The 16,030-nt window shown below is 43.0% G+C and overlaps 1 protein-coding gene across 4 annotated transcripts in view; it reads right to left on the reverse strand.

Moving 5' to 3' along the window:
• Positions 1-426: 426 nt before the first annotated feature.
• Positions 427-16,030, reverse strand: part of LOC309543146 (NACHT, LRR and PYD domains-containing protein 12-like) — a 35,186-nt gene continuing 19,582 nt past the window's right edge. For 3 of the 4 annotated variants that reach the window (XM_082242527.1, XM_082242528.1, XM_082242529.1), the window contains exons 4-10: positions 15,057-15,237; positions 13,340-13,405; positions 10,664-12,407; positions 7,586-7,672; positions 4,870-5,040; positions 3,961-4,125; positions 427-566 (exon numbers count right to left, since the gene is read on the reverse strand). In XM_082242527.1, the coding sequence (XP_082098653.1) occupies positions 428-566; positions 3,961-4,125; positions 4,870-5,040; positions 7,586-7,672; positions 10,664-12,407; positions 13,340-13,405; positions 15,057-15,237 (2,553 nt within the window). In that variant the 3' untranslated portion in view covers position 427. Of the gene's footprint in view, positions 567-3,960; positions 4,126-4,653; positions 4,787-4,869; positions 5,041-7,585; positions 7,673-10,663; positions 12,408-13,339; positions 13,406-15,056; positions 15,238-16,030 lie in introns of those variants that run through there. The other variant, XM_082242530.1, reaches the window with a different exon arrangement.

A 16,030-nucleotide genomic window follows, 5' to 3' on the forward strand; every position in this document is an offset into this window, starting at 1 on the left:
GCGGTTGGGGGGAGCTGGGACAGCTGGATCGGGGCTGGCCGGGAAGGAGAGTCTCCAGTGGGGCATGGAGCAGGCCTCTGTTCAGACACAGTTTACACCATCCATGCTGGGGGGGAGGCCTGGGCTCTGCCCTTGTCTTTATCCCGCACTCAGTAGGTCAGTGGCGGGGACTTTTTACTTCTCTTCACCAGGAATCCTATAGCCATGTCTGTGGCAAAAGCGGTGCAGCCTTTTTATGGGGCATCAGAGCGGCCCAGGGGGCAATTGCCCCCCTGCCCCCTGGCCCAGTCCTCCCCTGGTGACAAAAGCTTGTTATCTTAAACAAACTTTATTATCCCCCCCTCCCCCCTCCAAAAAAAATAAAAAAAAAAGGAGAAAAAGATTGTACAATATCTGTGCTTTTTAATAAATATTGCAATGAAAACAATTATACATTCGTCACATTTTCAGAAAGAGCTGCATTCTCAGCATGACTTTTCCATACATCAATTGTGAGACCTTGATGGGTGCTTGTAAGGTCCTGCAGCTCCTTAACAACATCTTCAGAAAATCCATTGGCACCAACCCTAGGGGACGAAGACAAAAACATTTCAGTTCCATAGAAACCACATCTAAAGACCAGGTAGATACATCCAGCGATTCACTCCAAATGAGCGGCCAAATGTATTTCTTTTATTGTTTTCAAATGGAAAAAAAAATATGTCAAAAGCAACAATAGCTAATACCTGAATCTGTAATTTCTCATAATAATTATAGTAATTAAATATTATATTCTCACAATATGATCTAATAATAATCTGATAATAAATATTTTTCCAATAGTTGTGCATTCGGTCATACTTGCTAAAAAAATGTGTAACTGTTCAGTTTTCTAATCTTGGCAGTACCACCACCAAGTTCCGACCTGTCTTTCCTCTACTGCAGTTTAAAGTGGAGTTCCACCCTAATTTAATACTTACCTCCATCTTCTCGCTCCGGGTCACCTGAAAAAGAAATGGATAATCGCATATTTTTTTTTTTTTTTACTTACCTTGTAGCGAAGAAAATATACTTACCTTACTTCCTTCTTCCTCCTTCCTCGGCCACGGCCCGTCGTCACTTCCTGGCTCTGCAATGATTCCTGGGAGCTGAACGTCATCGCTCCCAGGAATCATTGCGCCTGCACCGGCCCCGACGTCAGTTCCGGGTCGCGCGCGTCATCCCCTTCTAAACAGCTTCTGGGCATGCCCAGAAGCTGTAGAGGGATGACGCGCGCGCACCGGAAGTGACGGCGGGGCCGGCGCAGGGCATCGTGGGACCGAAGAAGGCGGAAGAAGACGCAGAAGGGGATCTCGCTGGCTTCAAGCTGCCCACATCTGAGATGGCAGCACTGGACAAGACGTTTTCAAGGTAAGTATTTGTCCTAACAGGTAAGTGCAACCCGGGACAGATCAGAGGCTAGCCATTGTGGAATGCACTAGCCCTGACTGCCCCGGGGGTATTTTAAAAAAAAAATTCCAGGGTGGAACTCCGCTTTAAGCAATACGGCTTGGTCAAGGGCCACCCCAGCCCGTAACTGCCTGATGTGTGATGGCACAGGGTCAATACAAGCAAGGCTTAGTTAACATGGATGTACAATGGGTAAGTCTGCCTTCCAAGTAGCCCATACATAATCAAAGTGTAGTTTAGGTTGACCTTGTTCTGGTCCTAAGCTGCTACCTCTGTGATAAATAGGACATTCAGCAGTTGATAAACTCTGTGGTGGGTATTGAGGAGCACTTAGTATAAAAGTTCATATCACTTAGAAGTCAATTTATAAATCAATCAAGTGAAGTCAACGTGTTTTGAGGAAAGGCCTTCCCCCAAAACACAGTGGCTTTAGTGCCGGTTCACACTAGTACGACTTGTCAGGCGACTTGTCAGCCTGACAAGTGGCGGACCGTCGCGGTCCATTGTGTAGTACAGGAGCGGTTCTAATAGGAGCGACACAAGTCTCTCCGACTTAGAAAAAGGGTCCTGTACTACTTCGGGGCGACCTGGAGCGACTTGCATAGACATTCATTTTATGAAGTCCTTGCAAGTCGCGCCGAAGTCGAGCCGCTGCAGTGTGAACCGGCACTTACTTGATGTTGTTAACCAATAAACATTTAAAAAATGATAACTTTTGTTCTAAGTGCTCCTCAATACCCACCTCAAAGTTTATCAACTACTGTCCAGTTGTGGAGATTTCCTTTCACTTTCTGTCCCGGAGATACAGCAGGAAGTAAGAAGGTATCCTTCCAAAATATTAGGATTCCCTCTTTTTAGACAGTTGTCTCCAGAACAGGTTCTTCATTGGACGATTTTCTCTTTGCCTCGTGTTCCAGTGACAACTGAAAAATGTTTCATTACTTTCTATGCCAGTGAAAATGGTCCAGAAGGCCAAGAGCAAGGGTAAATCTCCAGGTAGGCATAGACAGCAATAAAAGCCCCATAGAGGATGTAACCCTTCTATACGCTACCCAAAACAAATCCTTTTACTGCCAAGGCCACATAAACTACGCGGTAGTGGCTTTGGGGGGAAGACCATAGAAATATGTTGACTTTCTTGGAACCTTCAATAAACTCTCTTTTTTTGGACACTGCCTCTCCTGATGGGATGAATGCTCATAATTCTCTGGTTCTCTCGCCAGAGTCATATGAGCGGCCCGCAATCAACCGTGTCGCTGCCCATGTGACCCAAGAACCACAGAGAAACCATGTTCCTTTTGGCTTCCTACTCCTCTGCGATGCCGCTGCATTTGAGCACCACCTGCAGTGGAGAAAATAAACTGCACCTGCCTACAGGGCTACAGTTCTTTATGCTCCATGGAAATAAATTTTGAGTGTTTATTATGCCAGAAGTATTTAAACAGGAGATGACTTGGCTGGGGAGAATTGGGGAATTTGTTCTTATTAGCCAGTACTAATAAGATATATTGGGCTGATGGCCCTAATTGGAGATACTTCACCAATGAGACATTGATTAGAGCAGGGCATGCAGTCAGTGACATACTGAGTATTATAGATCTGATGTAATTTGAACAAACACAGAGAGCTACAAAGGAGGCTGGTGCTAGAGGACGTGAAAAGATGTGTAGAGATGAACCCTGCCCCTTGGAAACATTCAGAATTCGCCATTGCCACTAATTACTGAAGCACCTTAGTAAACTTTACGTAGTTTAGCCTACAAAAATTGGTCCCTACTATGAAAGAACCCCTTGGTTGAATTTCTAGAGGGCCAAAAGTTCCCAGCCCTCGCCTGAACATTCCCCAAAAGGGTGGTGGCTACTTTTGGATCATGCACAGAAATACCTCAGTCAATAATTGCTACTTTAAAAAAATATTTTAATTGTCCTAGTTTGAAATTTCCAAAAAAGTGCAAATGGTGGATTAGCTCTTTACTTACAGGGCAAAATAATTTGATGTTGCACAAGAAGGGGAAAAACCTTAGGCTCCATGTACACGGGACGTTGTTAAAAGTCCCTTTGAATGCTGGAATTTTTAGGACGTTTGAAACGTCCGTTCAATCACGTTTGTACCCGCGTTTAGCGGGCGTTTAGCGGGCGTTTGCGGGCGTTTGTATTTAGAACCGTTCCTAGAGGTCAAAAAAAGGATTCCCCTTTTAAAATGGAAAAACGCGAACGCTAAACGCGGGTCATCGCGTTTGGACGCGTTCAGACGCATTCAGACGCGTTCGGACGAGTTTGTGCGTATGAAACGCCGGTAAACACTTAACAAAATAATTGCGTTCTAAAAAAAAGTCCCTGAACGCAACTGCCTGCAAATGACTGTAAACGACCTGGTGTACATGAACAGATAAGGTAAAATGTAGATGGGTTCAGGGGCTTCTGAAAAAAACGCCCAACTGCTCATAAACGGCCATTTCCAGCGTCCCGTGTACATGGAGCCTATGTTACTGCAGTTAGTCTATTGGCAGTTGACTTTGTTCACATTACTCACATGATCGTTTTCAGGCTGGAGGATTTCTCTATGAGGTCCTTTATGTGTCCTGAACCCGCATCGGTGATGCTATTATGGCTCAGATTGAGGTACTCAAGGTTTTTGTTGTTACTCAGGGAGACCAAACATTGGGAATCGTCATGAGTCAGTTTGAGGGCACAAAGCCTGAAAGAAAATGAAAACCAGCAGGTTACAGGTTTTATTACATAACAAAAGAAGCCATGTTGCTTTTATGCCTTTTATTTATTTATTTATTTTCAATTTGGGTCTGAATTAAAAGAGAAGGCAGAATAAAAGACACAAATTATTTCATATCTAGTCATTATATCATATATATATATTTTTAAAGCAGGTGCAGTATAAGTACCTACATTTTACTTACCTTTTCTGATTTTCACTTTTTGCTTTTGCCGAAGGCAATGGTAACGTAGCTCCAGTTACACAAATACTCTTGGGGAAGGCCACATCACCATTGCCTTCAATGAGATCTCCTACCTAAACAGTAAGATCCTGCAAGACATCACAGTACTGTCACACTACACATGCTCAGGATTTTAGTGCTGGATGCGCTACATTGATGACATCTTCCTCATTTGGGCATGGCATCATGCACCTCATCTTGCACATGCGCTTGCAAAATTACACTAATTTGTTGGTTTTAAAATAACCTTTCTCCACAAGGTTTCTTTTTTTTAAACAGATACATATGATGCAATATGGCATGCACACATGTGACACATGATGTCATGCACTCTATCTCATTCATGCACACTATGACAAAAATGGAGGTGCGGAAACCTTGATATCACAGAGGAAGAATGAAAACCTGTGAAAATAAAAAGAAAGTCACATGGGCATTGATGGTTCTGTGGGAGGGGGGGGGGGTCCTTTTTAAGTTTGTATACTCACTCAAGATGCTTTACCCTACACGTTGGACTGGACAGAGCAGCAATAAGGTCACTGAAGTGGGGACCCGTCAGATTGTTAAAAGTCAAGTCCAGAAACATCAGGGAAATGTTTTTATAGAGTGCAGAGGCCAAGGTAGAGCAGCACTTGCTGGTGAAATCATTATTAGTCAAACTGTAGATGACAAAAAAGTAAATTACTGAAAATTAAATGAATGATTTTGATACGATAAAAAAAAAAATTTAACTTGCCTTAAAAGGTAAACCCAAAACTCAAAAGAAAATTTAATATATTGTTACTTAGCAGTTTTTAGATGTGGTGGCGACATTCGTTTTCTTTTTTCAGGCCATTTATTCTTTAATTTCACCTGGTGATCCTGCTGGTAACATAATTCCTGTCCTAGAGTTACAACATTCACTAACTGTGCTGTATCTATAGACGAAGTCACCCTAGGCTGCTCTCCTGATTTGGACTTCTAACACTTCTCTCTCTTTTCAACTCTATTATATAGGTCATTATATAGGTCGTATACGTAAGCCAGCTGGGAATGCTGATAAGATTACTTGAGACTTTAGTTAAAGCGGTACTAAACTTACAACAAAAAAAACTTTCTCCCTGCAAGGTAAAGCCATAATGTGCTAGTCTGCATTGCAGACTAGAACATTATTAAAGACTTACCATAAAACAAAGCACTCAAGCAGCACGCTATCAGTACTGCAGAGGCACAGGAGTCTCGGCCGTAGCACACAGCTCTGAAAAAACAGTACGGGTATGCCGCTGGTGACATCACATGCATATTCTGGTGACTTCACCAGCTGCTGCTCACTGGATTATCACCTAAATGGTAGGTAAAAATCACGTTCAGGAGTTTGCAACCACTTTAAGTGCACGGGAAGTTACTAGGACATTGGATTTCTGGCAGGATCAACAGGTATTTTTCTGAAGTTGCATAAAATGTTCTTAGCCTGAAAAAAACAAAACTAGTACAGCCACTGCATACAATACACCATCCTTAAAAAAATTGTGACATTTATCATATCCCATGTGAATTCCAGGGGGCACCCTGTTGTAGTTTTGCCATCTTCACATAGTTGTAAATGCTTGGTATTTTTTTATACTTTCGGAGGTTATAAGGTTATACATCGCAAATAGTCAATTAGGTTTTGAAAATACCAAAGCCTCAAGGCCCTCAGAGACTGACTCCCTCCGAGTATGGGAAAGCAAGATACGGATCATGGTCAGAGTTTGCTGGGGAGACGGATTCGAAATAACAGAACCAATGAAGTGCTGTAGTTGGGTTACCACATAATAGAGCCAAGTGTTGGTATGCGCAAGGCCTTCCCCCCTCCTTAGGGTGCTGCAGTTGCTCTAACTAAATTCTTGGTGGGCGGTTACCCCAAAGCAAAGAACAAAATATCAAATTCAACACTCTAAAGATTTTTTAGGGGAATTATGGTAGGCGAACTATGTAACAGGTAGAGACGTAGTGGCATTAGTATCAACTTAATTCAATTTGCCTTAGGCGCTACTGACAACTTTAAGCTGGTCCAAATTGTAATTTTATCTCTGAACTGGAACAGTAAAGGGGAGATATTTAGCCACCCATACTCAAGCAGAGAGGAAGTGATGTGAATTCCCAAATATTTCAATGTGGGTGTGATAGGTATGGGGCAGGAGAGGGCTACTGATTGTGTGTCATCACTGTCCAAAAGGAGCAGCACAGATTTGGTCCAATTAATAGTTAACCCAGAGTATTGCCCGAAGTACGAAATGGTGGTCATAACCCCCTACAGTGAAGAGGTTGTATCTCCTAACATTAAAAGCATGTCACCTGTATACAATATAATCTTTTCATGGATATCATCATACCTGAATCCTGTAATGAAGAGGCTAGTCCTCATGAAATCAGCTAGTGGCTCGGTGGCAAAAGCAAATAGTCATGGCGATAGGTGTCAACCCTCTCTGGTACCCCTTCCAAGAGTGAACGGCTGAGAAGTCCTATCCAACATGTGGATAGAGGCTTGTGGGTCATGATAAAGGAAATGCACCCAAGAAATAAAGTGGTTCCCAAACCCCAATTTTGTCCACCACAAGGTTTACTCCATACCATGAGCTTCATGGGAACCAGTGGTGTTTTATTGAGTTGTTTCTGATTACCATTCCATAGAGAACTCATAGATCAGAGGTGCGGTTCTGCACATGACGAACAGCTCACATGACAGGGATATCCTCCTCCAGGTAAGGCCTTACCACTGCATTATAATAAGGACCCTTAAGCTGACAATACATAAAGTGAATTTTATCTAGTTCATGAAGAACCGGATGAAATTTGAGCCATAGATGCCGCTATCGGCACCACTCTGCCCCGCATTCTTTAGTGTGAAAATTGGGTGGTAAATTGATGGCTGAGCAGTAACTGCAGCCAATCAGCTGCAACCACTGTTTAGATATTCTGAAAACAGCTGGTAAATAAAACAGCCTGCAGGGGAGATTCCTCCACCCATGCTGTTAAGTGTAGATGGGGAAATCTATAGATGTCTTTCTTGTTCCTCCATCGAGGGGGCCTCAGTCTGCCTGGTTATGGCCAACATCTCAATATTTTTTTAACCCAAACCAAATCTAAGGAGAGACAAGTCAGTGCTCAGATCTATAAAGAAGAGAGATATCACACAATTCTAATTTTTCAAAAATATTTTAGTTTCTCCAAGTTGTAGGTTACCTGAGATTCTGGATTCTGCAATCAGGATGAGCTAACGCCTTAGCTATAAAACAGATGTCCTCATTCTTCATTTCATTCAAATTCAGTCTATTAAGATAGATTTAAGAATAAGAAAAAACATTTTAGTGTTAGGACTCCAGCTCCAAATATTTTAAGCCTACTTTTATACATTCAAAGCCTAACCATCGTTGGTTCATCACTGGATAGACCTGCCTCTTTTTTTTAACCTTATAAACTATGTAAACCCAAGCCAGATATGTTTATTTTAGATAGAGTTAGAATGAGTTTGTACATGACCCCATTTAGGACATTTGCTCCCCCACCCCTTTAGATATTTTAAGGCGCTAGTCCAAAGCGCCAAGAGAAATGGCATGAGCTGATTGGACAATATCGACTGGCATCATGTGCATCCAAATTAACAAATGGAACAAAATTTGGAACCATGAAATCCAAATTATCAAACAAATTTGAAAATTGAATTTCCACATGGACCCAGACTACTATGACATCATGAGACGTCACCTGAATGAAACAAATTAAAATAATGCATTCTCTCCTCCAGTCCCCTTCTACTTCCCCTTTGCTGTTCTCCTCCTCCTCCTTTGTCCCTACTGCATCCAGTCTGCCCTGTCTTCAGAGGTCGCAGACTGGACTTTCCTCGTCGCTCTCTAACTAATTTCTAAGCTTCACTTTTGTGCATGTTTCTCGGAGTATCTGTTTGCTCCCAATCCCGGAGAGATTATCTATATTGCTCCCCTTAGTGGCCGCTGAGATGTATGGAAAATATGTGGGTATTTTCCCATGTGCACCTGTAGCCGGCCATGTGATAGATGCCGGAGGGTGCCAGGAATTACCCAAGCGCGGTCAATGACCCCCAATGTCCTGTATTTTGCACTAGACGTTTCTCTCCAGCGCACTCTCAGGGGAATGCCTCCTTGGAGTTGTTTACCTTCTGTTAGCCTTATTCTCATCCCAGTCTTTTATCGACATGTTAGCTTATATATATTTTTTGTACTGGGATTTTGACTATGTATCTTACTCTCTCTTGATATTGTTCACTGTATTTCTCTGTTGGAGTTGTGACATGCCTTATATGTTTTTCTCAATAAAAGAATTTATAAAAAAAAAAATAATGCATTCGTTAATTTTGTTTTAACTTTTTCAGATTCGTTGATATTCTTTACTTTGTCCATTCAGAGATCTGTAAACATCTGAATTTCCTAAAATTAAATTTTAAGCGAAAATGAATTGCAGTAAAATGAAACGCACGTAGTGGAAGGATCTGTCATGTTTTGCTGTGTACACATTGGGAAGATTACCCCTCACTCACTGTTGTGTCACCAAGATAGAAAATAAGGAAAATATCTTTTACGAAGTTACAGACAACAATAAAGAAATTTCCTGGAAGAATGAGATCTTTTCATATATTGGGCAGGGTTTGGCTGCTGTATCATCAGGACAACAATCTAGCCAGAAATCCCACAGAACACAAAAAAACATAAACATGACAGAGATTCTAACTTTGTCCCCCATCTCAAAAACAAAAAAAAAAGTTTGGATTGGTTCTTTTTTGTTTTGTTAATTCCCAGCCGATCAAAATCTTTTTTGGAAAGGAAAGCTGCCCTTCCACAACCTCATTGAATGCAGCTCCATTTCTTGACCTTCCAAGACTCCCTTTCTTGACTTTCCAATGTAGACTTTCTTTCTTGACCATCCAAATAACTGTGATTGGGGCCCAGGCTGAGATTTCCAATGGAAAGAACTCAACACCAGAGCCAATAGCAGAAGTCAACGGATAATGCAAACAAATGGCTTCTACAAAAATCAAATCTCCAAACTAAAGCCCCGTACACACGAGTCGAAATTCAGCCCGGAATTTTCGTCCGACGACCGATCTGCCGATTTTCGGCTTGTTAGTATGATGCTTCCGACAACCGACTCCGACTTTTCGGCCGAAAAAATTCTGGTGTGCAGGCTATAAAATTTTTGTCCTCCGTCAAAACACGTCCAATTTTCGTGCAGTAAGTACAGATTTCCACAGGGAAAAATCTTATGAGCAAGACTGGGCATGCTCAGAGAAGAAAGAACACAAAGAAAGCAAACCAACACATGACATCACTTCTGAAGTAGAATTTTGTCGTGCGGGAAAATTCGTGTGCAGTCTAGGCACATTCCAACCAACAAAACACAACTCTGGACAAAAGACGTACGACCAGTCAGCTGAAATTCGTTGCGTGTGTACTAGGCTTAAAGTGGAGTTCCACCCTGGTTATACATTTTTTAATAAAAATACCCCCGGGACAGTCAGGGCTAGCACATTCCACAATGGCTAGCCTCTGATCTGTCCCGGGTTGCACTTACCTTTTGGGAGAAATACTTACCTTGAAAATGTCTTGTCCAGCGCTGCCACCTCAGGTGTGGGCATCTTGAAGCCAGCGCGATCCTCTTCCGCGTCCTCTTCCGTCCTCTTCCTTCTTCTTCGGTCCCACGATGCACTGCACCGGCCCAGCCGTCACTTCCGGGCCGCGCGCGTCATCCCTCCACAGCTTCCGGGCATGCCCAGAAGCTGTTTAGAAGGGAATGACGCGCGCGCCCCGGAACTGACGTCAGGGCCGGTGCAGGCGCAATGATTCCTGGGAGCGATGACGTTCAGCTCCCAGGAATCATTGCAAAAGCCAGGAAGTGACGAATCGCCGTGGCCGCCAAGGGGAGGAAGAAGGAAGTAAGGTAAGTAAATGTTCTCTACAAGGTAAGTAAAAAAAAAAAAAAATTGCGATTATCCATTTGTTTTTCAGGTGACCCGGATGGAGGTAAGTGTAAATTTAGAGTGGAACTCCGCTTTAAGATTTAATATTTCTTTACAGCAGAATTAAACTAGAAAAGTAAAAAAAAAAAATGTGGTTAGGTAGGCTCATTATTGCAGAAGAGACATGCATCCTCCTTCTTGGCATACCTCAGGAAAGATGCCAGGTGACAACAAAGCAGCAAGGTAATTGAGTTTGGATCCACCTTAATAACACATAATAATATAGATAAATATTTATTTCACTTACAAATATAAAAAAACGATTTACCCACCGAAGCGTCTGCACCGCGTGAAGACCTGGGGACAGTCTCTCCCAGCATTCTGTTTCAAGGTAACTTTTCTCTAGATCAAGGCTTTCAGGTTCTTTGCATGATTTTAAAATGTAAGCCAACACCATGCAGTCAAGGGGCGTCAGGTTGAATCTTGAAAAATCTATTTTTAGGTTTTCCCCAAGAATTTTGGACATTAGTTCTTTATTTCGAGATTCAAAAAGGTAGTTGAAAATATTTAAAGTCTTCCTCCTTTCCAAAGCATCCTTTGATGTCTTATGAACTAATTGGGAGAGGCTATGTAGCCAGGTGATGACATTTGTGCAAGCTTCATCGTTAAAATTGAACATTTTGGAAATGCCTGGGTGGAGGGATGAATGTTTTAGAAGAGCCTTGGTGGAGCCATCGGTCAGACCAACAAGGAAACGAAGAAATATTTCAGCATGCCCATCTTGAGGAGACTTTGATTCTTTAAATACTTCCTGTAATTTTTCAGGTTTATAGTCAACATGATGGACCAAAGCCGCCATGAACTCCTGAACAGTAAGATGTAAGAAGGAATAGTTTACATAAGGAGGTTGTTTGGATTCTACCATAAAACTTGTAAAGAGATGCAATGATGTCTCAACAGTAAGTGATTCCAAATCTCGTTTGTCAAACACAATGAGGCGGTTCATCACCCCATACTCTGCCAACCATCCAACAGCCTTCAGGATTTTCTTGGCTTTCTCCGTCTCTATCTCCTGGGAATGATTGGTTAGAATGTTGCTGATGAAAATTACGAAGAGTTGCGTCACTGTTTTTGGCAAAAATAATTCTGACTGATTGCAGTTTGTTTGTTGAGATTTGAAGCACATTGATAACACTGTGCAGATGATCCAGCAATATGACGGGATGTAACAGAAAGTATACAGAGCTTCATTGTCCCTCACGTAGTTAAAAGCCTGTAAGGCCAACTTTTTATCATCAACAAAAAATTGCTCAAAGTACATCTTCCTTTCTTCATGAAAAAATCCCATGATCTCACAAAATAGCTGAAAAATGTCAGTATCAATGGAGACCAGTTTGGCTGGTCTACTGGTTACCAACACAGAGCAACCCTTAAGAAGGGATTGACTCAACAAGTCAACCAACATCTCACCAAGGCCTTGCTTCTGCTTTGTGTTGGTGTTTGAAGGTCTGTGTGCAAAGTCCAATTGGTGGCGACTTTCATCTAAGCCATCAAATATAAATAAGAGCTGTTCTGGAGCTTTTAAGATATTTTCAAGCTGAGGACTAAGATATGGATACTGGTGAAGGATCATCTCCTCCAAGCTGACTTCTTCCAGTCGGTTGAGCTCTCGGAATTTGAAGAAGAAAACAAAAGAAAATCTCTGATAGAGCTCTCCCCTCACCCAATCACAGACAAACTTCTGCATTAGGGTGGTCTTCCCTACTCCAGGCACACCGCTAATCATGATCACATTCGGAACTTGTTTTATTTTACGGCACCAGCTGAAGAGCCTTTTAGGAGAAACACGTTCCAATGCTCTTTGAGTCTTACACAAGTAGCTTTCATGTTTTTCCCCAGTCTCTATTAGCTCATGCTGAGTACGATGTCTAAGTTGATCTGTGGACACAACAACCAGATTGACAAAACGTTCTGAAATGGGAAAATGTTGACTTCTCAGGGTGGTTCCTGGTGGCGTACATTCCACTAAATTCTGAGTCGTATCCAGCAGATTTTGCTTGTGCTTGTCTTGGATTTCTGTATACACAAAATACAGTGATGTAAATCAATTTTCATATTAAAATGCCAACCATGCTTTTGTTTATATCCTTACAATGTGACTCTAGAGTGTCTCATGTATTTCATTCCTACGGCAGATTACTGTGTAAACATATGAAGAAAAAAGCATCAGGAGATGTAAGGGTAATTGCAGCCAAGGGGATGAAGCCGGGAGACAGAGAGGCCGGCTATGCGACTTCCGGGTTCGGCTGTTTCCAGGAACCAAGCTGGAACGCAGCGTGCACCGCGTGACATCACCGGGGCCGAGAAGATGACAGTACGCGTTTCAGAGCATGCGCCAAGCTCACAACGGCATGCGCGCTCTTTTCTCAAGTGTAGGTACGGGTAAACAAGGAAGGAGTCTGATTTATATGAACTGGGATGAAAAAGGGGCATGTCCAATCAACGTTACAGCCAATTAAAGTAATAATGGGAGTGCTTAAGACAGATAATAATCGGCTGTGGATAAAACAATACCATATATTCTGAAAAATGGACATTTGTTCACCATGTCATAGTCCTGGATCCCCTTAACATGCTCCCCAAGCTTGGTGTCCTTGTCACTTATGGTTTGGGAGCAGTGCCATGTCAAGCTGACCAAGATTTCCTATGGAGCTAGTGTATTAACATGCATTGAGAAATGAAAAAAGGTATTGCTTCACTTTAAGTACATTTGCGTTTTACATACATGCTCTGGTCCCATTGTGTACTTAAAAGTGGGGTATGCCTGTAGATTGTTTCAGCAGGCAAAACTTAGACATTCAAAGTTAGTAATGGAGTTTGCCATTACCCTTTCCCATCCCACCTCCATCCCCCTTTTTTTTGGCCTTTCTATCCGTCCATCCATTCATTCACCTATTCCCTTATGGTTTGTTGTTCTTTCCCTCCATTGTAGCTGCTGAATCACTCACCTCTTATTTCTGAATCCAGTGGGTGTCCGTTTTCATCCACTATTATTTGTTCCTTCAATGTCTTTACTAAAAAGGAAAAAATCATAGGCAAAAAAAAAATGTCGATTAATCACAGAACTGTGCAAAGATTTACAGAAATGAGTAGAGTAGGAGTAGACTGGGGTCTTAGTGTTGACTGTTCTCCATTGATGATTGTCAATCACAAACCAAGCTACTCACGGGCTCCCTTATCTACCGTCTTGACTCTAATAACTCTCTTCTCATTGGTCTACCTATCCATAAGCTATCCCCTCTTTAGTCATAAAAGCTGCTGCCAGAATCATCTACCCTACCAACCGCTCAGTGTCTGCTACCCCTCTCTGCCAATCCCGCCATTGGGTTTGCATTGCCTAACGAATACAGCTCAAAATACTAACAGCCATTCACAACCCTACCCCCAGATACATCACCAATCTTGTCCTAATATACCATCCCAAACTGTCCTCTCTGCTCCGCCTAAGACCTCCTACTCTCTGGGTCTCTTGTTTCTTCCTCCCATGCTCATCTCCAGGATTTCTCCAGAGCCTTTCCCATCCTCTGGAACTCTCCACCTCAATCCTCTGGAACTCTCAACCCCAATCTGTTATCTTCTACTCTATCCACCTTTAGGAGATCCGTGAAAACTCATCTCTTCAGGGAAGCCTATCTCACCTCCACCTAACAACTGAACTTTTAAATGTTCCATGAGCTCATTACTCACAGTTATTACCTTTTTGTATCACTTGCCCCTCCCTATTAGATTGTAAGCTCTTATGAGCAGGCAGGGGCATACCTAGGGCATTTGGCACACGGGGCGGATCCTATATCTGGCACCGCCCCCCCCAGGTGGGCAGGCGACGACATGTCATCAAGTGACGTCGGTGTAGCGCCTCCACGCACTGCGGCCCGAAACCTGAAAGAATTCTCCTCCCTCTGCTCCCCCCGGTGGCCAGGCCCCCCCTCCTCTGCAAAAATGGCGCCGACTGACCTGAGGCACCGGACAGAAATACATGTAACTGTCAGTGGCTTTACTAGGGTTGGTGTCACCTGGTCCGGCCGCTGGCCCTGGGTGTCACCCTGGGGCTCCCTGGCACCCCCCAATGTGCGGCACCCGGGGCGGATCGCCCCCCCCCCCCCCCCCGGTTGGTTCGCTACTGTGAGCAGGGCTCACCTAACCCTATCATATTGTATTGTATTAGTACTGTCTCCCTTTATATTGTAAAGCACTATGCAAACTGTTGGCACACTATACAAATAACAATACAATAACAATCACTTACAGAATCAATAAAGCTGAACTTCAGGCTGATAATAAAGGCACATATTATTGCAACGTGTCTCATTGAAAAGATTTTGCTCCACTTCCTGTTCTGTAGATGCAACAGGAAATCTATCCAACGAGAGACTCCTAAACAATTGTCACCAGGACAAGCGTCTCTGTTGTGGATGATTTCCCCTCCACTCCTGTTCTGGTAAAAATTGAATATTTTTGGAATGTCCCTCTTTTTCAGCCCTGGTGGCAATGGTAGCAAACACAGAGCATACTATTTCTAGTAGGGATGCAGACAACAATAAAAACTGAAGAGGGGTTCTAATTTCTCACCACCAAATCCAAAACTAAAAAAAAAAAGAAAAAGTTATGGCTTGAGATACATTTTATCATACATATATTATAAACGAGTTCATAATAATACGCTACTTTCCACATTCTGCATTTCCCAAAGCACTGAAAGTAAATTGTGATGAGGGTGACTGGTATGTAGAATGTAGAGACTTTCCAAGAATCCTATCACGGCTTCTTTTCCTGCTTCAAAGACATCCTGTACCAATTTCACAGAAAACACAGAGGCTCCAAGGTTTTCTTTCATTGATTCGTAAGTCTGTAACAACATAAGGACGTCATAGGTGAAGGGAGGAGAAGTCAAGGTCTCAGAACAGAAAACATGGCTGGGAAGGTCTACATCCTTGGATAGTTATGGCTTTTCCACTGCATGGAACCGAACGGTTCGGCTCGCTTTTGTGCTTTTCCACTGCTGGTACCGCATGGTATGGTGTAGGAACGGTACGGTACGGCGGCGCTTTTCCACTGCATGGAACCGAACGGTACGGCTCTCAAAAACAGTACCACCTCGATTGTGGTTCCAAGAGGTACAATACCCGGTACCATATCCCACAATCCTTTGCATGCAGTCACTACTAGCCACTGATTGGTCAGAGAATCCCACCCGCCCCGTTGTTATCCCACCCACTTAACTTTAGTACTACTTTAGTGGAAAAGCAAACCATACCGTACCGAACCGAAACCGTTCCAACACCATACCATGCGGTACCAGCAGTGGAAAAGCAAACCGGGCCAAGCAGGGCCAAGCAGGGCCGAGTAGAGCCGAGCCGGTACTTGCAGTGGAAAAGTGCCAATAGTTTAAACGTACCGGTGGAACTTTCTGTGAAATAATGGACTGGAAACTACAAGCAAGTACACTGAACTCCAGCCAAAACTCTATTCTAAGGTGGTGGGGAGCCAATACAGGTGGTTTGGCCAGGAGGCAAATCAGCCTGGTCCCCACCCTATCCTCAGCCTGTGATTGGGCAGTAAAGCAGCACTAGAAGATTAGTGAGGTCATCTCAATCTACTCCTATCTGGTCTTAGTCAGCAAATGTTCACTGTAACACACC

This window comes from Pelophylax lessonae, assembly GCF_965119305.1.
Source record: "Pelophylax lessonae genome assembly, chromosome: 13".
Lineage (NCBI taxonomy): Eukaryota > Metazoa > Chordata > Amphibia > Anura > Ranidae > Pelophylax > Pelophylax lessonae.